The sequence below is a fragment of the Gopherus flavomarginatus genome, chromosome 13 (assembly GCF_025201925.1).
Source record: "Gopherus flavomarginatus isolate rGopFla2 chromosome 13, rGopFla2.mat.asm, whole genome shotgun sequence".
Classification (NCBI taxonomy): domain Eukaryota; kingdom Metazoa; phylum Chordata; order Testudines; family Testudinidae; genus Gopherus; species Gopherus flavomarginatus.
Window position 1 is genome coordinate 6,655,896 of NC_066629.1, and position 24,272 is coordinate 6,680,167.

Sequence of the window (24,272 nt, forward strand, 5' to 3'; positions counted from 1 at the left end):
TTTATTTATAATCCGAAAAAGGTTTAGTGTATTTGAGTGTTGCAGGTGCACAACTTCATATTTGTACTACATTAGAATAGTGTTTGGTTCTGGCTTGCTTCTTATCACTTGATGGCACCATAATTCTTCTGTAAGGTCATTCAGCCACTTTGATCTTGTTGATTTCAGTGCTGGCCAGAAATCTTGCATTGTATTTTGTAATCCTATTTTTAAATTGCTTAGAGAGGAAGACTGGGAAGGCAACAATACTGACAATTCACCTGAAGATAAACTCAGACAAGGCACTGAAGAGGCAAAGGTTTGGCAATTAAGGGAGAATCCTTCAATTCTTTGTCATTAGTGTTCATGATATTGTGATTAAGGTTGAATCAGCCCTTCCTATTCTAAATGCTGCTGTTGAGGAAATAAAACAGGTGTAAATCCCCAGGCTTACATGTGCGTGTTCCGGTTTTAGCCCTGGTATTCTTTATCTTGTCTTCTAAATTAATTGTTGAGCCTCTCAGCAATAAGCTTTTTATGAGATAATACTCTCTTGTTCTCTAGCTAGCTTAAAAAAACCAAGCAGTTTTAAAAACAAAATTTGGCAAACAATCCCTCATCTGGACTCTTACTTAGAAACCATCTAGTTTATCTTATTTAATCTAATTTCGTTTTAGGCACATGAACTGTGCTGCTGTTCCAGGCACATGAACAGTGCTGCTGTTCCATTTTACCAGGCCTGGCTCAAAACACTGCTCTAGCTAACATTCAAGGAGTGTGCCTGTGTGTAAGTGTGTGTGTGTGTGTGTGTGCGTGTGTGTAAGTGTAATTGATTTGAAGTTGTGTGGTCAGCTGCTTCAGAAAGTCAGCCCCTAGTTAGTTTCCTTCCCTATTTTTACCTCCTCACTAAAAAGTTTCTATCCTGAAATCAAACAACCACGGACTCTACACTGAGCTAAATAAAAATCATGTTGAAGTTATGGCTTCTGAGGCTCGTGGACAAAGCAAATAATACCTAAAGACTTGTTCATATTCTTCTTTGCTTCTCTACTTGAAGCAAACTAATTGCCTGTCCTAGTGTAACTGAAAGAGGCAGAGAAGACAAAGTGTATATGCTTGTTTAAAATAATTAGACCCTCTGCAAGGAAAGGAAAGGGTTGTGAATATATGGCACGCTTTTAATTGTTGTCCATTTTAACTCTGTTTTAGCAGCCAGAAAGCCCACGAAAGAAGTATTTTGCCTATAGAGTGCTAAAAGCCTTGGACCCTCGGATCTATCGAAATGTAGAGTTTGAAGTTTGGTTGGACAGCAAAAGAGGTACCCAAAAAGCCATGTTGTATATGCTGTAAATTCCTGGCTAAAAGTAAAAGTTATTGAGGCCCAATAAGGTCATTTTATTGACTGATTTACAAGTATTTTGGACCTGCACAGGGGCTTGAGCAGATAGCCATGTACCTGAAACGTAAAGGGCATTGTCTAACCCAGCAGACATATCCGTGGAGCGTACATCCTGTTACCAGCCAGACACTTCTTATTTTCATCTCTAAGCAACCATTAGAGTACTTCTGGTCTTCTATGATGTCCATCATGCTCCTGAAATCTGATCTGTTGAGAAAAACATACTGGTTCTGGACTAGAATATAGGGGGATTCAGGAAAGCTAAGTGCAATAGCAGAGTATCATCTTGTAACACTATTTTCAGATAGTGTTCAGATGTAAAATGGGGATGGGGTTATGTTTTTACTTTATGGTAGCAGTGTCTGCACAAAGGCTCGTGTTCCATAAACATGTTTGGGTTCAGAGTAACAGTAAAGGAGCAGGGTTGGTTAGTGTGCACTCTGAACTGTCAAATGAGGCAAGTGGTCCCTTCCTCTCTGGCTCTCCAGGGGCTTGAGCACTAGGGAAATGTTACCCTCTCTCCCCACATCTCATCTTACACGCCAAAGAATCCCAAATCGTGAACGCAGCACTAGGTTCACTTCACTCATCACGGAAATTCAGTCCATTCCTTTCTGGGACTAAACAGAGCAGCCAGTTCCCAGTGTGCGACAGCGCTATACAGACACTTGGGAGTGATAAAGGAAGAATAACTTTTCAGAATTTTCCTGTCAGGGAGGTTTAAGTAGATTACAATTGTCCAGCTACATCCCATCCCGCCTTACAAAATGATCACAACTGGTCAGCATTTGGTGTTTTCCTCTCTTCCGTTAGCCAGGCTGGGCTTTCGAATCCCAGTACAACTACACTGCCTGCTGCTTTTGGTGAGGTGCGGAGTAGATACACTGCACACACCTCTAGCATGGGTATTCGTAGCAGTGCAAACAGTGAGGCTCTGCTTAGGCAAGTCGAGTGAAGACCTGCCTGAACCCGATGTGTGTGTACTTGCACAAGCAGTGGTTCTCCTGTCTCTCTGCTCACTGCAGGGAAAGGCTCCAGCAGTTGGGAAAGGCTCCAGGAGCCAGCTAACCAGAGCCTTTTCTCATAGCAGGGAAAGGCTCTGGCAGGAGGGAGGTAGTGGAGACAGACCCTGGCAGTTCCCTCCTGCCAGAGCTTTTCACTGACGCATATAGCTACATGCCAGTGTAAACAGGGAATAATCTTACTACGCTGTAACTGACCTCTGGAAGCTTCTCATAATGCTTTTTTAAGTAAAGATTACGCTCTTCGTTTTGTTGTGATGCCTCTCTTTGTTTCGTTGTGAACTCTGGGCTCTCGAAGCTGCTTATCAAAAAAACAAACACAGCTTCTGTTTGCCGTGAATGAGCTCCCTTTGGAACGCCCACAGCTAGTGTTTGCTTGAAGAGAGGGGGCTTGAGGAGAGAAGCAGTGCGGTGTGCAGGAGGGAGGTAGGGAAGGAGGGCTCCTTTTCGGGGAGGCTGCTTATCTGGTGCTTTCAGTGAGCGAGAGAGGGTCGGAGAGGGGCTTGTAACTTGCAAGGCAGCTGCTGACAGAGTGTCAGCTCCAGAAATCCACTCTCTCTCTCTCCCCACACTCCCTGTCACACTCCACCGCACCCCCTTTTGAAAAGCACGTTGCAGCCACTTGAATGCTGGGATAGCTGCCCATAATGCACTGCTCCCAATGCCGCTGCAGATGCTGCAAATGTGGCCACGACAGCGCACTGGCAGCTGGCAGCGTGGACAGACTGCAGCGCTTTCCCTACACAGCTGTACGAAGACTGGTTTAACTGCCAGCACTGTACAGCTGCAAATGTAGCCATACCCTCAGAAGAAAGGGACGTCCTTTGTTTCTGGCCCAACATTTCTATATAATATTGCTGCACACTGGTCCCAGAAAAGACTGAATTTCAGTGATGAGCAAAGTGATCCTGTTGTTGCATATGTATTTTGTAAAGTGCTTTTGGATTCTTTGTGCCTCCCAGATTGTCTTGCATGCCAATCTTCCTCCAGAGCCCGACTGCCGGCAGTCACATGGGAGTTGTCACTATGCTTTGTGGCATCCCAGGTTGTGGAGAGAGTGCAACGTTTCCCTCGTGCTCAAGCCTTGAAAGGGACTACTTGGTAGTTCAGAGTGCTCACACAATGATGTCCAGGAAAATACAGGAGATAATTTACTCATTTCAGCCTATAATACTTGAGTGCAATTCTGGGTAATGGGTAAAAAATGAACCTAGCTTAAACTTTCACTTTGATCTCTTGTAGAACTTAGAAAAACTGGTTACTTCATGTTGGCTGGGAGAAAGTACTGTGTAGGAGACAGATGTCAGGTTAGTACTTGAAGCAGATTCAGTAATGATGAATGATTAAAGTTGCTTTAAATAAAGTATATTAAGTCATAAAACTATCTGAACTCATAGGGTCTTAAGAGATTTCTTCTCTCATTATAGCTATTAAATATGATGGGGTCATCTGAATGACTTTTTTTTTAATTAACTTTCTGTAAATTCAAAACTAGCACAAGATAGCACATGGGAAAGGCTGTTTGGAAGCTGACCAGGAACCAGTGCTATAAATCCTGAAAGTAGAGGAGTTTAAGACTGAACTCTTGAAATGCACAGATGCCACAGTGACTGGCACTGTATACGAACCTCAGCAGAATGGAGATGAAATATGGACAATATGGGTTTTTTGTTTTATGTGTGTGCAGTGGGTCCTGTTTTTAGTTTAGTTGTTGAATTGTACAAGGCAGTTTTGGTTCTGACCTGTCCCCTCCCTGCCTTTGTTCCATCCATGAGGTCATCTCTTCTTCTTTTTCTTGTTGTTTGTATCTGTTCCTGCAGTCTCTCTCCCTCTGCTGCCCACTCTTCTACTGTCTCTGTCGGGTTGGGCAGGCAGTGCTGGACTGAGGTTTTCCAAGACTCTGAAGCTAGCTCAGTGGTATGTGAGCAGCATGAAAACAGCTCCTATGTTACCAACCATTGGGGGGGAACCAGAGCACCATTAATGTGTCGCCATTTGGGATTACCTACTCCCCCTTTATTTCCTCCTCAGGTATGTCTGGAGCCTGGGGGTGAGTACTACAATGCTCGTATCCGGGAAGTTGAACCTGAGGACAACATGGTGGCCGTGTTCATTGAAGAGCTGGCAGAAAGGTAAGTAATCTGGAGACAGCCTTAAAGCTGTGTCTCTTATTTGCTGAAATCCTCCTTTTTGGTGACTCTGCGCATACACACCTCTCTCCCAACAGGTGTTTAAATTGTGGCTGTTGGAATGTTTTGAAACTCTGGGTTCAGTTTCTCTTCAAAATATAAGATAAAAACCAGACCCCGTTCCTTACCAGTTTAACAGCATGGCAGTAGCTACCATTCCACTGGTAGCAGATGGCAGGGGTAATACCTCTTGGGTTTTCACTGAAAACATTCCAGGTATAATCTAACTACCATGCATAAGAGTCTCCTGCTTCTTGGGCTGAGTTCATGGTGAACAATGAGTCTATACAACTGGCTTCTAGAACTTCTTAGGAATGGGACTTACATCACAGCTAAATAACGGGTTCTGACAACTCTCATTCAAGTTCTCTCCTTGCCCCTCCCCCTTCATTTGGGGAGTTTTGTAAATGCCATACAATAAATGTCATACCTCTAGCAAAAATGCCACGTGTTGGGACATCCCAAAATTACCTCTGTTGATGATCTGTCTGGATTGTAAGATTAAAAAGCACAACTCTGGTGCTATGTGCACGTTATAAGTGACGGGTATTGCAGCGTGCCCTTGAGTGAAAGAGTGTGCAGGAGTTAAAGACTGGATTAAAGATAAATTAAATACAATCCTGAGAATAGCTAGCTAGTCTCTGAAAGCCAAGACAATGCTGGGATCCAAATTTTAAAAAGTGTGTGTGGGGAACTGACTAGTGTACACATTCTACATTACTGTGTATGTTACTAGTGCTGTTCTGGGGATGATTCTGCCTCTGACACTGGATCTGTCTCTAAAGAATGGCGTTGGCATCGATGCAAGTGACATGTCTATAGCAGGGGAGACTTTTGTTTTGCTCTCATCTAGCTCTGAGAAATCTCAAGTAGGGTTACTATACACAGGGGTTGGAAGGCTAAAAATGCTATAGTTAAACTGTCCCCTGGCTTTGGCTAACTCAGATGTACATAGTTTAGAAATGTATGTCTTTGTTTTCATGAGCTTCTTAAATAAAGAAAAGTCTGTTTAGTAAGATCTGCTCACACTTGATGGCAGTGTTTTTTGTCTAATGTGGCACTGATCTGCATTAGCATGCATTCCTTGGGCACTACTTACACTACTATTTTTCATGTAGGTATATTGTTCCATTGGCAAACTTTAAACCAGTGACACAAGTGACTCCTGACCCTGCTTGCGACGGGGTTCCCAGTCAAAGAGGAGGAAACAATGAGAAAATGACTTGTTCCCCATCGGAATCACAAAGTAAGGTCTTAAGGGAGGGGTTTGAATGATGAGAGTACTGGCTTGGCCTTGCCAAAATTAGGAGGCCACTCTATGTGTACGAGGCTTATTAAACATTCTCCTCATCTACCTCTAAAGGCTTAAATTAGTATTTTAATAAGATCACACATTTGATTGCATTTTTCTGGGTGGGTGACACCCCCCCCCCCTCGGTACTCCATATGCAAATATTAACTTACAGAATTTCTCATAAGAAATTGTCTAGCACTACTTTATAATCTGAATGTACCTCTGGAGTTTGTTTCTCCATTTAAGGCAGTCACGTAGATCCGTACAGATGTTTAACTGATCTAACTTCTCTTTTCCATTTGCACCCTCATTATTTTTTTTCCTCTGCTGCTTTGAAATTGCAGGAATGAATAGGAAATCATGGAAGAGACTATTAAAGAAAGTCCGTAGGAAAGAAGCTAACATGACAGTGACTTATAATAGGAGTCAGACAGTTCTTCCACCCTTGCACAATGTTCCTTCAGGTCACCCTTCTCCATTTAATTACTCTCAAACTTCTGGGAATACAGCATCCTATATTTACTACCATCCTCCGATGCATGGCAGGGGATATAGCATGCCCAGGTATGAAGGCTTGAAATACAAACAAAGACCGATATTCATTCCCTGTTCTGTATCCCACAAGTTTAGCCCTAGCTAATCTTCAGATATTTAATAGATGATTCTACTGGTGAGTTTCATCTGAGAGAATCTGTAGGCCCTTCTTGGTAGTTGGATTTTTTTAACCCTTTAAACGTAGAGGATCTGCTCGATTTACAAACAGGCACAACATGGTTGGCCCTCAGGTACTATTGTACCCTGATCCAGGGAAGAGGTGTTATCAGAGCTATGGCAATTTCTTCTGTGTGTCCCAGTAAGTGATTATACATTTCTTTACAAAACATTGTACTATAAATAAGGGGAAAATAAGCTTTTAAAATGGCATCATACTAAACAATGTGTAAATAGCACTTCCGCATACTTATGTAAGGGCATTTCCAAAAGAAGTATAATCTAAGCATATTTCCATTAAGTTTTAACTCCCGTGTGTGTGTCTTGATTTTTCTCTGAAGTTTATATACCCATAGTCACCAGCAGTTGCAGTATCTCCATCAGGCATATCCACATGTACCACAGACTGAGGAGGAGCCTGAGGCTTTGGAAGAAACCGTAACTTCCAATGAAACTGAAGGAGGAGATGAGGCTGCTTTTCCTGCTGTCCCAGTAAGTCATGAGCTAGAAGTTCATGTAGAAATCTTTGCGAAAAGGAAAAGCTAGTACAAGTGTGCAATGGTGGGGTGGGTTGTTAACATACCGCTCATATTTCTTGCAATAGGCTTTTCAGACTTGCATGTGCGGCTTTGAAAGATGCGAAAGGGAGCTCTCCTCTTGTTTGCCATGCTCTAGTTAGTCTCTTAGTTAAATAACTATGAAAGCTTTAAAAGCAGCAAAGAATCCTATGGCACCTTATAGACTAACAGACGTTTTGGAGCATGAGCTTTCGTGGGTGAATACCCACTTCATCAGATGCATGTAGTGGAAATTTCCAGGGGCAGGTATATATATGCAAGCAGGCTAGAGATAATGAGGTTAGTTCAATCAGGGAGGATGAGGCCCTGTTCTAGCAGTTGAGGTGTGAAAACCAAGGGAGGAGAAACTGGGTTTGTAGTTGGTAAGCCATTCACAGTCTTTGTTTAATCCTGAGCTGATGGTGTCAAATTTGCAGATGAACTGAAGCTCAGCAGTTTCTCTTTGAAGTCTGGTCCTGAAGTTTTTTTGCTGTAGAATGGCCACCTTAAGGTCTGCTATAGTGTGGCCAGGGAGGTTGAAGTGCTCTCCTACAGGTTTTTGTATATTGCCGTTCCTAATATCTGATTTGTGTCCATTTATCCTTTTCCGTAGAGACTGTCCAGTTTGGCCGATGTACATAGCAGAGGGGCATTGCTGGCATATGATGGTATATATTACATTGGTGGACGTGCAAGTGAATGAACCGGTGATGGTGTGGCTGATCTGGTTAGGTCCTGTGATGGTGTCGCTGGTGTAGATATGTGGGCAGAGCTGGCACCGAGGTCCATTGCGTGGATTGGTTCCTGAGCTAGAGTTACTATGGTGCGGCGTGCAGTTACTGGTGAGAATATTTTTCAGTTTGTCAGGTTGTCTGTGGGCGAGAACTGGCCTGCCACCCAAGGCCTGTGAAAGTGTGGGATCCTTGTCCAGGATGGGTTGTAGATCCCTTGTGATGTATTGGAGGGGTTTTAGCTGGGGACTGTATGTAATGGCCAGTGGAGTCTTGTTGGTTTCCTTCTCGGGTTTGTCTTGCAGTAGGAGGCTTCTGGGTACACGTCTGGCTCTGTTGATCTGTTTCCTTATTTTCTCGAGCGGATATTGTAGTTTTGAGAATGCTTGGTGGAGATTTTGTAGGTGTTGGTCTCTGTCGGAGTGGTTAGAGTAGATGCGGTTGTACCTCAGTGCTTGGCTGTAGCCAATGAATCGTGTGATGTGCCTGGACTGGAAGCTGGAGGCGTGAAGGTAGGCATAGCGGTTGGTAGGTTTTCGGTATAGGGTGGTGTTAATGTGACCATCACTTATTTGCACTGTGGTATCTAGGAAGTGGACTTCTGTGTAGATAGGTCCAGGCTGAGGTTGATGGCGGGGTGAAAGCTGTTGAAATCGTGGTGGAATTTTTCCAGAGTCTCCTTCCCATGGGTCCAGATGATGATGTCATCAATGTAGTGTAGGTAGAAAAGGGGCGTGAGTGGATGAGAGCTAAGGAAGCGTTGTTGCAGGTCGCCCATAAAAATATTGGCATATTGTGGGACCATGCGGGTGCCCATAGCGGTGCCACTGATCTGGAGATATATATTGTCATCAAATTTAAAATAGTTGTGTGTGAGGATAAAGGCACAGCTCAGCAGCCAGTTGTGCTGTGGCATCATCAGGGATACTGTTCCTGACAGCTTGTATTCCATCTGTGTGTGGGATGTTCGTGTAGAGAGCCTCTACATCCATGGTGACTAGGATGGTGTTTTCTGGAAGGTCACCAATGCATTGTGGTTTCCTCAGGAAATCAGTGGTGTCACAGAGGTAACTGGGAGTGCTGGTGGCATAGGGTCTGAGCAGAGAGTCCACATATCCAGACAGTCCTTCAGTGAGAGTGCCAATGCCCGAGATGATGGGGCATCCAGGATTTCCGGGTTTGTGTATCTTGGGTAGTAGATAGAATAACCCTGGTCAGGGCTCTAAGGGTATGTTGATTTGTTCCGGTATTAGTGTAGGGAGTGTCGTGAGTAGATGGTGCAGTTTCTTAGTGTATTCCTCAGTGGGATCTGAGGGAAGCGGCCTGTAGAAATTGGTATTGGAGAGTTGTCTGGTGGCCTCCTTTTGGTAGTCAGACCTGTTCATGATGACAACGGCACCTCCTTTATCAGCCTCTTTGATGTTAATGTCAGGGTGGTTTCTGAGGCTGTGGATGGCATTGCGTTCTGCACGACTTAGGTTATGAGGCAAGCAATGTTGTTTTTCCATTACTTCTGCCTGTGCATGTCGGCGGAAGCATTCAATGTATAGGTCCAGACTGTCATTTCGACCCTCAGGAGGAGTCCATGTGGAGTTCTTCTTGAGCTGTTGGTGGGAGGATACCTGTGTATCAGTGCACTGTTCAGTGTTGTCCTGAAAGTATTCTTTGAGTCGGAGATGGCGAAAGTAGGCTTCCAGATCGCCACACAACTGTATCATGTTGGTGGGGGTGGCAGGGCAGAAAGAGAGTCCCCGAGATAGGACAGACTTTTCTTCTGGGCTGAGTGTGTAGTGGGATAGATTGACGATATTGCTGGGTGGGTTGGGGGTACCACAGTTGTGGCCCCATGAGGCAGGTAGGAGTTTAGACAGCTTACCGTCCTTTTTCCTTTGTAGAGAGGTGAAGTGAGTAATGTAGATCTCCTGTCTTATTTTCATAGATTCATAGACTCTAGGATTGGAAGGGACCTCGAGAGGTCATCGAGTCCAGTCCCCTGCCCTCATGGCAGGACCAAATACTGTCTAGACCAGGCCTGCACAACATATGGCCCGCGAGCCGCATGTGGCCCGCAGAGGCTCACTGTGCGGCCTGCGGCGGGATTCAAAAGGCTCTGGGCTGCCCACAGCGGCGGAGAGCTCAGAGCTCTTTAAATCCCACCTGCAGCTGGGATTCAAAGGGCTCTGGGCTGCCCGCAGCCGCAGAGAGCCCAGAGCCCTTTAAATCTCAGCTGCCAGGGCTGGCTTTAGGCCAATTCAACCAATTCCCCTGAATCAGCCCACCCCTAAGAGGGCCACATGCCCAAGCCCCAGTACAGTGTACCAGCAAAAGCCAGTGCGCTGTAGCGGGGTGGCCCAGCTTCCCCAGGGGGCAATTTAAGAGGCCTGTGGCTCCCAGGCCCTTTAAATTGCCACCAGAGCACCACTGCTGGAGCCCTGGGGTGGGGCTCTGGGGGCTATTTAAAAAGTCCGGGTGTCCCGTCGCTTCTACCACCCTAGCCCTTTAAATAGCCACTGGAGCCCCACTACTTCCCCAGGGTTCCCGTGGCTATTTAAAGGGCTGGGGCGGTAGAAGAAGGGGAACCGCTGGCCCTTTAAACACCCCAGAGCCCTGGGATAGCGGGGGGCTCTGGGGGCTATTTAAAGGGCCGGGGCTCCAGCTGCCTCTGCCGCCCTGGTCCTTAAATAGTCGCTGAAGCCACACCGCTTCCCCAGGGCTCCCTCGGCTATTTACAGGGCTGGGGCGGTAGAAGAAGGGGAGCCGCAGGTTCTTTAAATAGCCCCCAGAGCCCTGGGATAGCAGGGGTGATGGTCTCCAGATGCCTTTGCTGCCCTGGTCCTTTAAATAGGCCCTGGGGCCCCACCACTTCCCCAGGGCTCCTGCAGCTATTTACAGGGCTGGGACAGTGGAAGCAGGGGAGCCCCAGGCCCTTTAAATAGCCTCTGAGCTGTGGGCTGCTGCTGCTACCCTGGTGGGGGAGGCAGGAGGAGGGGGCACTCACCATACAGGATGGGCTGTACCCCTGTACCTGCACCAGTTGCCCGCAGCCAACCCCTGCCGCACCTCCTGCCCTGCCTGCACCAGTTCCTGTCTGCAGCCGGCCCCTGCACCCGCTGCCCACAGCCAGCCTGTCTCCAGCCAGCCCGGCACCCTCTGCCTTGCCTCCAGCCCTGCACCAACCCCTGTCTCCAGCCAGCCCTGCACCCCCTGCCTTGCCTCCAGCCCTGCACCAACCCCTGTCTCCAGTCAGCCCTGCACCCCCTTCCCTGTCTCCAACCAACCCCTGCTGCACCCCCCTGCCTGAAGCCAGCCAGTCCCGCACTCCTTTGTCTCCAGCCCTGCCAAACCATGTCACCCTCGCTGTGGCCCTGCCTGAAGCCAGCCAGCCCACCCCACACCCCGTCTCCAGCCTGCAGCCAGACCCTACCTCCAGCCACCTCCCCGCCACCTCCAGCCAGCCCCATGTCCACTGATGCCCTGCAGTTCCCAGGGAAGTAACCCTGCACACCTGCTTCAGTGAGGTGGGCAGGGAGCAGCTGGGACCCACACGTGCACCCTAGCACACCCTCAGGGAGTAGCGGAGCTCGTTTCTAGTTCAGACTCATCTTTTTAAAAAAGAACTTTAGATAGGGTTAACATACATCTGTACTTTCCCGGACGTGTCAGGCTTTTTGGATCTTAAATCGCCATCCGGGAGGAAAATATGGATGTATGGTAACCCTATTGGTACAAAAATTACATACTGTGGCAGAACTTTTTATAGGGAACCGGTTGGTAAGAAATGAAAGGCTCTTTTTTACATTTTTTTTTTTCAGTCATCCCTGCCGGGGCCTCGCCGAAAATGTTCAAACTGGGCCCCGCACTTCCTAAAGCCGGCCCTGCCAGCTGCGGACGGGATTCAAAGGCTCTGGGTCCCCACAGCCGTGCGGAGCCCAGAGCCCTTTAAATCTCAGCCGTGGCCGGGATTCAAAGGGCTCAGAGCTGCCCACTGAGATTTAAAGCGCTCAGGGCTCCCTGCCGCCACAGGCAGCCCAGAGCCCTTTGAATCCCGGCAGCGGCTCCAGCGGATGCACTGGGGCTGGGATTTAAAGGGCTCGGGCTCCCCTCAGCAGCAGGAGCTCTGGGCCCTATAAATCCCTGCCCCAGCCCCACAAAGCTCCGGGTTCCCCGCAGCTGCCGGAGCCCCAGGCCCTTTAATTTGACCCTGAGGGTTCCAAGGCAGCTCTTCAGCTGGGAGCCCCTGGCTGATTTAAAATCAAGTATCACCTCCCCACCCCCAACCTTCCTTTTTGGCCCACAGCTGTTTTGGTGGGGTGGCACTGGGAAAGGAGGGTTTGTTTCTGCAGGGCTGGGCGGTGCTGGGGCAGAGTGTTTCCCTGGGCCGGGGGGGGGCGGGGTGTTTCCGCGAGGCTGGGGGGTTTCAGCCCTCAGCTGTTTTCTTTGGAGTAATGTGGCCCTCGCCGCTTTACGAGTTGTGCAGGCCTGGTCTAGACCATCCCTGATAGACATTTATCTAACCTACTCTTAAATATCTCCAGAGATGGAGATTCCACAACCTCCCTAGGCAATTTATTCCAGTGTTTAACTATCCTGACAGTTAGGAACTTTTTCCTAATGTCCAACCTAAATCTCCCTTGCTGCAGTTTAAGCCCATTGCTTCTTGTTCTATCATTGGAGGCTAAGGTGAACAAGTTCTCTCCCTCCTCCTGATGACACCCTTTTAGATACCTGAAAACTATCATGTCCCCTCTCAGTCTTCTCTTTTCCAAACTAATCAAACCCAATTCCTTCAGCCTTCCTTCATAGGTCATGTGCTCAGGACCTTTAATAGTACTTGTTGCTCTTCTCTGGACCCTCTCCAATTTCTCCACATCTTTCTTGAAATGCGATGTCCAGAACTGGACACAATACTCCAGTTGAGGCCTAACCAGCGCAGAGTAAAGCGGAAGAATGACTTCTCATGTCTTGTTTACAACACACCTGTTAATGCATCCCAGAATCACGTTTGCTTTTTTTGCAACGGTATCACACTGTTGATTCATATTTAGCTTGTGGTCCACTATGACCCCTAGATCCCTTTCTGCCATACTCCTTCCTAGACAGTCTCTTCCCATTCTGTATGTGTGAAACTGATTGTTCCTTCCTAAGTGGAGCACTTTGCATTTGTCTTTATTGAACTTCATCCGGTTTACCTCAGACCATTTCTCCAGTTTGTCCAGATCATTTTGAATTTTGACACTGTCCTCCAAAGCAGTTGCAATCCCTTCCAGTTTGGTATCGTCCACAAACTTAATAAGCGTACTTTCTATGCCAAATCTAAGTCGTTGATGAAGATATTGAACAGAGCCGGTCTCAGAACAGACCTCTGCGGAACCCCACTTGTTATACCTTTCTAGCAGGATTGGGAGCCATTAATAACTACTCTCTGAGTACGATTATCCAGCCAGTTATGCACCCACCTTATAGAAGCCCCATCTAAATTGTATTTGCCTAGTTTATTGATAAGGATATCATGCGAGACCATATCAAATGCCTTACTAAAGTCTAGGTATACCATATCCACTCCTTCTCCCTTATCCAGAAGGCTTGTTATCCTATCAAAGAAAGCTATCGGATTGGTTTGACACGATTTGTTCTTTACAAATCCATGCTGGCTATTCCCTGTCACCTTACCACCTTCCAAGTGTTTGCAGATGATTTCTTTAATTACTTGCTCCATTATCTTCCCTGGCACGGAAGTTAAACTCACTGGTCTGTAGATTCATGGGTTGTTTTTATTTCTCTTTTTATAGATAGGCACTATATTTGCCCCTTTTCCAGTCTTCTGGAATCTCTCCCGTCTCCCATGACTTTCCAAAGATAATAGCTAGAGGTTCAGATACCTCCTCTATTAACTCCTTGAGTATTCTAGGATGCATTTCATCAGGCCCTGGTGACATGCAGGCATCTAACTTTTCTAAGTGATTTTTAACTTGCTCTTTTTTTATTTTATCTTCTAAACCTACCCCCTTCCCATAAGCATTCACTATACTAGACATTCCTTCAGACTTCTCAGTGAAGACCGAAACAAAGAAGTCATTAAGCATCTCTGCCATTTCCAAGTTTCCTGTTACTGTTTCTCCCTCCTCGCTGAAGGACTTTTAGTGAAGTCCGTTTGTATGGAAGTTTGGTTTTTAATGAGAGTCTCCAGGTTGGAGATCTCTTTTTTCATGTTTTCCTGTTTCCTGTATAGGATGCTGATCAGGTGGTTCCTCAGTTTCTTTGCTAGAGTATGACATAATCTCTCACTGTGGTCTGTGTAGTATGTAGATAGCGTGGAATTTTTACCTTTAGTCCATTTGGTATGATGTCCATCCGTTTGCATTTGGAAAGGAAGATGATATCTGTCTGTGTTTGTGCGAGTTTCTTCATGAGGTTGATGAATTTCCACTCCATACGGCTAAATGCAGTGCCTTGTATGGTGAAAAGTATCAGAGGGGTAGCCGTGTTAATCTGGATCTGTAAAAGCAGCAAAGAATCCTGTGGCACCTTATAGACTAACAGACGTTTTGGAGCATGAGCTTTCATGGGTGAATGAAAGCTTTGTAGAGATTCAACTCTTTGGAATTTACTCCAACTTTCTACAGAAAGTTTTGCCACTCCCCTTGTCAAGGTTTTTTTCCCCACTTTGAACTTTAGAGTACAAAAAGTGGGGACCTGCAAGAACACTTCTAAGCTTAATTACTAGCTTACATCTGGTACGCTGCCACTAGCCAGAATTTAGTGTCTGGCACACTTTCTGTTCCCCCAAAACCTTCCCTGGGGAACCTAGATTCAAACCCCTTGGATCTTAAAACAAGGAGGAATTAACCATCCCCCCTCTTTTTCCCCCACCAATCCCTGCTAAATTCAGACCCAATCCCTTGGATCTTAAAACAAGGAAAAATCAATCAGGTTCTTAAAAAGAAAGCTTTTAATTAAAGAAAGAAAAGGTAATAATTATCTCTGTAAAATCAGGATGGAAAATGCTTTACAGGGTACTCAGATTCATATAGACCAGAGAGATCCCCCCCCAGCCTTAGATTCAAAGTTACAGCAAACAGAGGTAAAAATCCTTCCAGCAAAAAGAAACCTTTATAAGTTGAGAAAACAAACATAAGACTAATCCACCTTGCCTGGCTATTACTTACAACTTTGAAACATGAAAGACTGATTCAGAAAAATTGGGAGAGTCTGGGTGTACGTCTGGTCCCTCTTAGTCCCAAGAGCGAATAACGAACAAAAACAAAAAGCACAAACAAAGACTTCCCTCCACCAAGATTTGAAAGTATCTTGTCCCCCCATTGGTCCTCTGGTCAGGTGTCAGCCAGGTTTACTGAGCTTCTTAACCCTTTACAGGTAAAAGAGACATTAACCCTTAACCATCTGTTTATGACACCCCTGTTGCATTTATGTGTAGTATGAAGTGACACGTTGTGATGTTAGAGAACAGCACGCTAATACTCAGAAGCTACTTTCTTCTGCACAAGAAAATAGCAACAACCTCCAAACGGACTTTTTCCTGAAATCCCCTTTGCACAGCAAGTTTCTATAAAAGTAAACGTACTACAGTATAGGAGCATGAGCTTTCGTGGGTGAGTACCCACTTCGTCAGATGCACCCGACAAAGTGGGTATTCACCCACAAAAGCTCATGCTCCAAAACGTCTGTTAGTCTATAAGGTGCCACAGGACTCTTTGCTGCTTTTACAGATCCAGACTAACATGGCTACCCCTCTGATACGTACTACAGTATGTGAATCCCTTCGTAAGCACAGTTATTCCCCAAACTAAGACCAGTCCAAAATGAGAAGTTCTCAATTCTGCAAGTAGAATGACAGACTGGAGTCTCAAGTCTCGGTTGTGAAGTCCCTTTGGTGTCTGCTCTTGAAAAATCATCCTTTTATCAGTCTACTTGCTTTTCAAAATCCTGTTGTAGGTTTAGACTAAACCAAATGAAGTGTGCTAAAAACAGTCAGTCAGTATTTAGCTGTCTGGACTGGAGTTCAGGCATAAACCTGCTTCAATGCTGACAATTGTGAATTCAACCGTCCTGTCTTCCAGAATTTGTTCGTCACCGCCATTTGTTATAATGAATTTTGCAAACATAGATTTGGGGTATAAATTGGTATCTTCGGTGTTTAAATGCTAGAAGAGAAGGAAAAAACTCAAGATTATGCTTCAGCAGCCGTACATTAGTCCCTTCTTCTGTTCTGGGCTCAACCTATGACCTTTGCTCAGCGTTCTTGGAAGAAGTTATTCGTTAGCAACTTAGATACACTATTCTGCTTCCTTTTCAGACTCAGAATCATGAGCGTTTAGCAGGAATGTGTGCATCCCATTTTCCCTTTTCCCCTCTTCCCCTGCCCCCCCATATGTTTGCCTGTAGCTATTATTGGGTTATTTCTCATATTCAGCCAACTATTTTGTATTTCCTTTTCTTTCGTATTTCTTTTCTTCACTTGCAGTACTTAACGGCAGTGCTGCAGCACTTTAGCGTAGACACTACCTACACCAACTGTCCATCTCCCCAAGAGGTGTTAGCTAAGTCGATGGAGGAATTCTTCCATTGACCTAGTGCTGTTTATGGTAGGGGAGGTAATCTTAACTATGCCGCTCAGACGCTATGGATTTTTCACATGCCAGCGTGAAACCGACTTAATTTTCCAGTGTAGACCAGGCCTCATTCTCCAGCCCAAAGTTACACAGCTGTGTGCTAAGGCAGGGAGCTTAGAGATCAGAGGGGCATGCAGGCACTCCCACCAGACCCGTTTCTGTGTCTCTCACGAGAAACACCACACTCGCAATTCCTCCCCCCCGCACCAGAGTCCTTTTTAGTCACTTAATGTCCCTTGGATCTCTAGGCTCCAAGCCTTGGCAAAATAGGGGTGTAACTTGGGCTGGAACCTGACATATGCCATTGTCTTGAAATTGCCCCCCACTTGTGGGTTTGGAAGGTTGTTTTATCTAGAGCCATGGTGCTGCTTTTCTGAAAGGCTAATTACCCTGTATGTGGTAACTTTACCTCACCAAGCATGTCACATACAGTAATCTGTAAAACGATTACATTGCAGCTCCATGTCTGCCCAGCTGCCATCGGAAAGCTTCTGACTCTACTGCTTACTATGCAATAGTAGTGTTTGCAGATTCAGTGTAATGAAGAACCGCTTCTGCCCAAGCCAGAGTTAATATAGTTCGTAAATCTGGAATTCAGCAAAACCTTTTCTGTGAGCAGTGTGGCCCAGTTCCAGGCCTCTTGTTCTGAGTCCCTGTCAGGGGCCCTAACCACTGACCATCATTCCTCTCCTCAGTAACCAGGCGGTATTGAACAGGACGTGTCATGACATTTGTGAGCTCCGCGTCACAAAGTGAATGGCTCGCCACGAAGGCAGCACAGGCTTTGGGTCCCGCTACAGTTCAGTTGGGAGAAAGGGGAGCAGGTTGCGTAACCACCAGGAGGATTTTAGGGCGGGATATCTCAGATCTTGTCACTGACGAAAGCAGTTCCCTTTAACTCTGCTGCTGAGCCTAGTTGCCTTACAGTGATGTTCACTGGGTACACAGAGATGTCTTCCATTTTTCTCTTGGGAAGCCCAGCTTTAGGGCAGACGTCTATTTCAAGTACTTTGAGGTGTTGCACGTGGGCATGCCTCTGGTTGCATGGCATGGCAAAAGTGTTAATCCATTTCATTTCATAGTTTGCCAGAGTAGTTCTGATGTGGCTCTGCAAGTTTGTAGCATGACAACTCATTGCTTGAAACGTGCAACCAAATTCCATTTGGTGACCGTTACTATGGCCTCTGGTGGCATGGAATAAACTAGTGTTTTTATTTTTTTCTAACATTCCTCACAAATCAGTGAACTTAGTTACTAATGAGATACAAACTAAAGCAAAGTGTATGTTTTAGCAGTAGCCTTGGGTATTAGCATTTGCCTTATTGACAAAAAGGAGCATTGTCCAAGAAACCTTAGTAATCTTTCTAAAAGTGCCAATGACTCCTTTTTTTCATCTATCACGGAAGTCAGGAAGGGCACTCCGTTTAATATCTCTTGATTAAAAATGAGCGGTATTGGAGAGTGTGCCAGTATAGTTCTTCTCATTTCCCTATCCCTTAGTCCTCTCTCAAATGCTTTGCCTGTTGATTACAGCGTATAGGGAATAAAAGATGCATTTTTCAGATACCTCGCTGTAGATCTCCTATTTATACATAAAACACTTCATACATAGTGACTAGAGGATGGTAGGAATATAGTGTTATACATAACTATTGTTTCAAGGATTTTGCATTTGAAATTATTATGGGACTGTAACTCCTTTTAGGGGGGAACAGTCCTGTGCAGACTTGAAACACTCGTGGCTTTTTTTCTCCATGTGTTCTTTACTTAACTATCTTAATATACCTCTGTGTAATAGGAGTTAAGATTAAGTCAAGCTATAAATTTAGCACTACTATTCAAAGTAATGTAAACTAGGGTTTCCAATCTTGGATATGTCTAGCTACGCTTTGTTCTGCACATCTAGACTCAAATTTCGGTTTTCAGGGGCTATAGACGATGTGTTTGACTTTGGGCTATTTCGTTAATGTCACTTGAGCGGTGAAAGAGCTGACCTTGTGTCACGGAGTCCCCGGGCGATGCTCTGGAACTGCTCCCCACAAAGTCAGGCAGGACTTTGGGGAGCCTTGTCTCCCATGGAGCAGACTGTCTTCAGGGCAAGAAGCTCACACGGCTTCTCCTCCTTGGTCTCTCCTTGGAGCACTCAGCATATGCCCCTCCGTGCGCTTCCACAGCGAGTCTGCCCAGGCGGGGTCCTGGGGAAGCCAGAGGGTCCTTCACCCCCACTTCGCAGTCAGACGTGACTCTCAGCCAGCCAGTAACACAGAGGTTTATTAGATGACAGGAACATGGTCTAAAACAGAGCTTGTAGATACAGCAAATGGGACCCCTCAGCCAGGTCCATTCTGGGGCCCAGCGAGCCAGACAACCTGCACTCACTTCCCGTCCCCAGCCAGCTCCAAACTGAAACCCCTTCCAGCCCCACCCTTCTGGCCTTTGTCTCTTTCCTGGGCCAGGAGGTCACCTAATCTTTGTTCACCTTTAGCATCCCCTTGCAAGGGGGGAAGGGCCCTGGTCATTTATTGCGAAGAGACAGACTGTTGGTGATTTATGCACACTGGAGACTTAAGAAATGCATAGGGGAAACTGAGGCACCCACACAATATTCAGAGGAAACATTAAGAACAGTCCCACTGCGTCGCACCATGCAATGGTAGATGTTTGTAGGAAAAGCAGAAATGGTGCAAGACTGGTGTATCCCATTCTAGTAATCCTTTTTCTTATGACGGCTCAATTCACCTTTTGCTGGTGACCGAAATGTAATTATGATCTTTTCAGTGTTTTGACTTCTTTCTGAAATGAAGCTATCCATTTCCTCTTTCCTAAGGGAATTTCACAAAGAATATATGTACACCCCTTCCGGTTGGTAAGAGTTGGACTCTCCCATATTACACACAGTGAATGTAAAACTATCGTTTATGATCTCCCAAGTTTTTGAAGGATTAGATTTAATGCTCTTGTTTCAGTTAATTTTGCCCATGCCCTCCAGATCCAAACTCTGGAACTCCAACAATATTTAGTTCAGCAGGGACTACAGCAAACTTAGTCAACTTTAGTCGCTGTTTGGATTAGGCTTCCTAGAGACACATAACGTCCTTCAAAGAACTTGGCCCTGGAAGCAAGCTTAGGCCTGGTTTACACTACTCTGCAGTTTCGAAAAAATGATTCACTCCACGCGACCAAATGATTTTTTCAATTTAAAGGGCTCTTTAATTTGATTTCTATACTCCACCTCAGCAAGTGGAGCAGCGCTTAAATTGAGATCGCAATCCCGGGTTAAAGGTATTGTGGACACAATTCGACGTTATTGGCCTCAGCTGTCCCAGGATGCTCCCTTGTAACTGCTCTGGATGACGCTCTCAACTCCAATGCACTAGCCAGGTGGGCAGGAAAAGCCCTGGGACCTTTTTGAATTTAATTTCCTGTTTGGTCACCAGCAGCACAAGTGACCATCAGCACAGTCCACCATCACAAGAGATCACGCAGTCCCGGATTCGCATACGAACTCCAGCGTGGTCCGAACGGGAGATACTGGATCTCATCGCATGCTGGGGAGATGAGTCTGTTATGGCAGAACTACGTTCCAAAGAAAGGAACGCAAATACCTACGCTAAAGTCTCCAGGGCCTTGACGGAAAGAGGCTACTCCAGGGACACAGAACAGTGTTGTACAAAAATCAAGGAGCTCAGGCAAGTGTACCAAAAAACCAGGGAGGCAAACGGGTGCTCTGGGTCTCAGCCCCATACATTCTGCTTTTACCGTGAGCTCCATGCAATTATGGAGGGTGGTGCCGCCACCGTGGACACCTGTCTGTGGACACCTGCAAGGCGGGAGTTGCACGGAGCGAGGAGGAAGAGACATAGCGGGATGAAGAGGAGAATGGTGCACAGGTGGCAAGTGGGGAATCTGTTTTCCCCCTAGCCAGGAACTAATCTTAACGCTGGATCCAATAGCCTCTTCTCACTCCCAAGGTGGGCTCCTGTTCCGTGACCCTGGAGAAGGTACTTCTGGTGAGTGAGAGCCTGATCAGAGCCACGTGGTGGAGGGCGGGGGGGAGGAACTTGGCTGCGCTGTTTTGTTCATGTTTAGTGTAAAAGGCTCATCCCTGCTCTGAGCCTGATTGGAGCCATTCAGTGGGGAGTGGGGGGTGGTGGTTGTTGTGTGAAGTGATCATCCCAGAGAGCCCAAAGACCCTCCTTTTCTATGGCAAACCCACCAGGCATTGCTTGCTGGGAAAGGGGGGACAGCAGTGTGAAAGCATTGAAATTAATATAGAAGAAGCAGAACCCCGCGTGCCCCTAGGCTGCCTGCAAGCTGAATTCTGTTGCCTGGTTGTGTGTGATGGCTTCCTCATACCAAAGTGCCCCCTTTGTTCTCTGCAACATATTTTTTTAAAGTACTACCCTCCCTTTTTCTCCTCTCGCAGGGGCCGCGTTGAAACATTTGCACCTATCTACTCCATCTCAGAGGTTGGTCCAGATTAGAAAATGGAAAAAACAAACTCGGGGCAACATGTTGGCCGAGCTCATGCAGTCCTCCCACACTGATAGGGCCCAGCTGAATGCGTGGAGGCAAACAATTGCAGAGGCCGATAAAGCATTACAGGCACACAGAGAGGATGGACACATGCGATGAGAGCAGGCAGGACGCTATGCTCAAGCTCATGGAGGAGCAAACTGACATGCTCCACTGTATGGTGGATCTAATGCAAGAAAGGCAGCAACACTGCACACTGCCTGTGTAACCGCACTTCCTCCTCCCCAGGTTCCACAGCCTCCTCACCCAGACACCCAAGAACATGAGGGGGGAGGCTACGAGGACTCACACACTCACCCCCAGAGGATCGCCCACGCACCAGAAAGCTGGGATATGCAAACTTTTGATTTGGTTTCTGGACTTGTCCTTCCCTCCTCCTCCACCCCCCCACCCAGTCTACCTTCTAATTTCTCTCAATACATTGTGCTTCAAATAAAGAACAGTTTTTTTAAACAATTTGGATTTTATTTCCTTTCTCTCGTAAAATATGTGTGTGTGTGTGTATGTGTGTGTGTATGTATGTGTTATGTATAATATATAAAAATATGGTGTAGGTAACTTCAAGAGAAACAACTGTCACACCGTACCCTGGCCAGTCATGAAACTGGCTTTCAAAGCTTCTGAGGCACAGCGCTTCCTGGTGTGCACTTCTAATCGCCCTGTTGTCTGGCCATGCGAAATTGGCAGCCAGGCGATTTGCCTCAACCTCTCACCCTGGCATAGAAGTCTCCCTCTTACTCTCACAGATATTGTGGAGCACACAACAAGCAGCAATTACAGTTGGAATATTGGTTGTGCTGAGATCTAACCGAGCCAGTAAAAGCAGCAAAGAGTCCTGTGGCAACTTATAGACTAACAGACGTATTGGAGCAGGAGCTTTCGTGGGTGAATACCCACTTCATCGGATGCATTCACGTGAAATACTATGAAAGCTCATGCTCCAATACGTCTGTTAGTCTATAAGGTGCCACAGGACTCTTTGCTGCTTTTACAGATCCAGAGTAACACGGCTTCCCATCTGATATGAGTCAGTAAACTGCGCCAGCACCCTTTCAAACGTCCAGAAGCACACTCTACCATCATTCTGCACTTGCTCAGCCGAGAGTTGAACTGCTCCTTACTACTGTCCAGGGTGGCTGTGTACGGCTTCATGTGCCATGGCATTAAGGGGTAGGCTTGGTCCCCGAGGATAACTATAGACATTTCAACATCCCCAACAGTAATTTTCTGGTCTGGAAAGTAAGTCCCTTCCTGCAGCTGTTCAAACAGACCAGAGTTCCTGAAGATGCGAGCGTCATGCACCTTTCTTGGCCATCCTACGTTGATGTTGGTGAAACGTCCCTTGTGATCCACCAGTGTGTGCAGCACCATGGAAAAGTACCCTTTGCAATTTATGTACTGGTCACTCCAGTGTCCCGGGTCCAAGATGAGGATATGTGTTCCGTCTATTGCCCCACCGCAGTTAGGGAACCCCAGTGCATTAAAGCCATCCACAGTGGTCTGCACATTTCCCAAAGTCACTACCCTTGATAGCAGCTTCTCAGTGACTGCATTGGCTATTTGCAGCACAGGAGCCCCTGCAGTAGATTTGCCTACTCCAAACTGATTCCTGACTGAGTGGTAGCTGTCGGGCGTTGCAAGCTTCCACAGTGCTATGGCCACTCGCTTCTCAACAGTCAGGGCTGCTCTCATTTTGATGTCTTTGCGCTTCAGGGCAGGGGACAGCAAGTCACAAAATTCCATGAAAGTGGCCCTATGCATACAAAAGTTTTGCAGCCACTGGGAATCTTCCCAGACCTGCAACACTATGCGATCCCACCAGTCTGTGCTTGTTTCCCGGGCCCAGAATCGGCATTCCATGGCATGAACCTGGCCCAATGCCGCCATGATCTCCAAATCGCCACGTGCTATGCCTCTAGGAACATCTGTGTCCATGTCCTCATCAGTATAGTAATCGTACTGTTGTCGCTTCCTCGCCCAGTTTTGCAGGTACTGAACATATTGCCGGATAATGCACGAGGTATTTACAATAGTCAAAACTGCAGCAGAGATCTGAGTGGGCTCTATGTTTGCTGCACAATGGCGCCTGCACGGGTAATCCTTGAAAAAGGGTGCGAAATGAGCTGTTTGATTCAAGATGGCCGATAAAAGACGGTAAATGGTTGTCTTCCATAGCTTCCACGGGAGCCGAGGACAACTTCCGCCTCTTTCTCCAGATTGTCTGTGCGGCTCCGTTCACGGTGGGTGAGAAACAGCAGGGAATTGTTGCCTTCAGTAGCTTCCACAGGAGCCCAGGACTGACAACATGGAAAAAAGTGGCGAGAGCAGAGTGTGCAGCGGAAATGTGAGCAGAGTTTGCGGCGGAAGCTGTGTGGCTCTGTTCACGATGGCCAAGAAATGGCAGGAAATGGTTAGATGAAAGAGTGGATAGAAAGAGGAGAGGACATTCAAAGTGGATTCGACATACCAGGAGACGGGGTGCACTGTGCTGCACTATCTGCTGACAATATGGCGCCTGCTGTAGCCTTCACGGAGGGAGGAGCAAGTGATGGCACACACCCAGAAAAACCCGCAAGAAAATTTTTGCCCCATCATGCACTGGGAGATTAACCCACAATTCCAATGGGCAGCAGAGACTGCAGGAACTGTGAGAGACTGCAGGAACTCCTCCATTCGATGCTAGCCTCGGTACTGTGGACGCACTCTGTCAAATTCACGTGCTTTAGTGGGGACACATACCATCGAATGTGTGAACTTGATTCAGGAAATTCAAATAAAATAACTCTGAATTTCATACTGTAGACATACCTTTAGCGTAGATGCTCAGGGGTGGTTTTTAGGAGAAAGGAATAATAGTTCCATTTATATTTCACATTTCTCCCACTCCCCACCCCTTCCAGCTACATAGTGAATGCTTGTTTCTGAAGGGGATCCTGTTGAAATGTGGCCTCATTACAGTATCATTGCAAAGTTGGTCTTTAAATCAGTGCACAGTGCTTATCAAGTATAAACAGAGCCTGGTGATGGCTTTTAGTCTGAATTTTATTTGTAAGAGTTCTGCTCCATGTCTGTCTTCACACTTTTGTGGGGAGAAGGCAGGTGGAAAACCATCTATGTTCTTTGTAAAGCTCTGAATCTCCCCGCTCCTAGTTCTGTTTTATGTAGTACTCTTCAAGTCTCACCCCAGTGTCTGCTAGCCTTCAGAGACAGGACTGGACCACACC

General features: G+C 46.4%; 1 protein-coding gene across 1 annotated transcript in view; it reads left to right on the forward strand.

Moving 5' to 3' along the window:
- LOC127033619 (putative bifunctional UDP-N-acetylglucosamine transferase and deubiquitinase ALG13) overlaps positions 1 to 24,272 on the forward strand; it is a 59,084-nt gene that overhangs the window by 13,148 nt on the left and 21,664 nt on the right. The window contains 8 exon segments of the mRNA XM_050921603.1: positions 223 to 298; positions 1,189 to 1,297; positions 3,643 to 3,707; positions 4,432 to 4,532; positions 5,708 to 5,835; positions 6,228 to 6,447; positions 6,623 to 6,736; positions 6,936 to 7,086. Coding sequence (XP_050777560.1) covers positions 223 to 298; positions 1,189 to 1,297; positions 3,643 to 3,707; positions 4,432 to 4,532; positions 5,708 to 5,835; positions 6,228 to 6,447; positions 6,623 to 6,736; positions 6,936 to 7,086 — 964 coding nt within the window.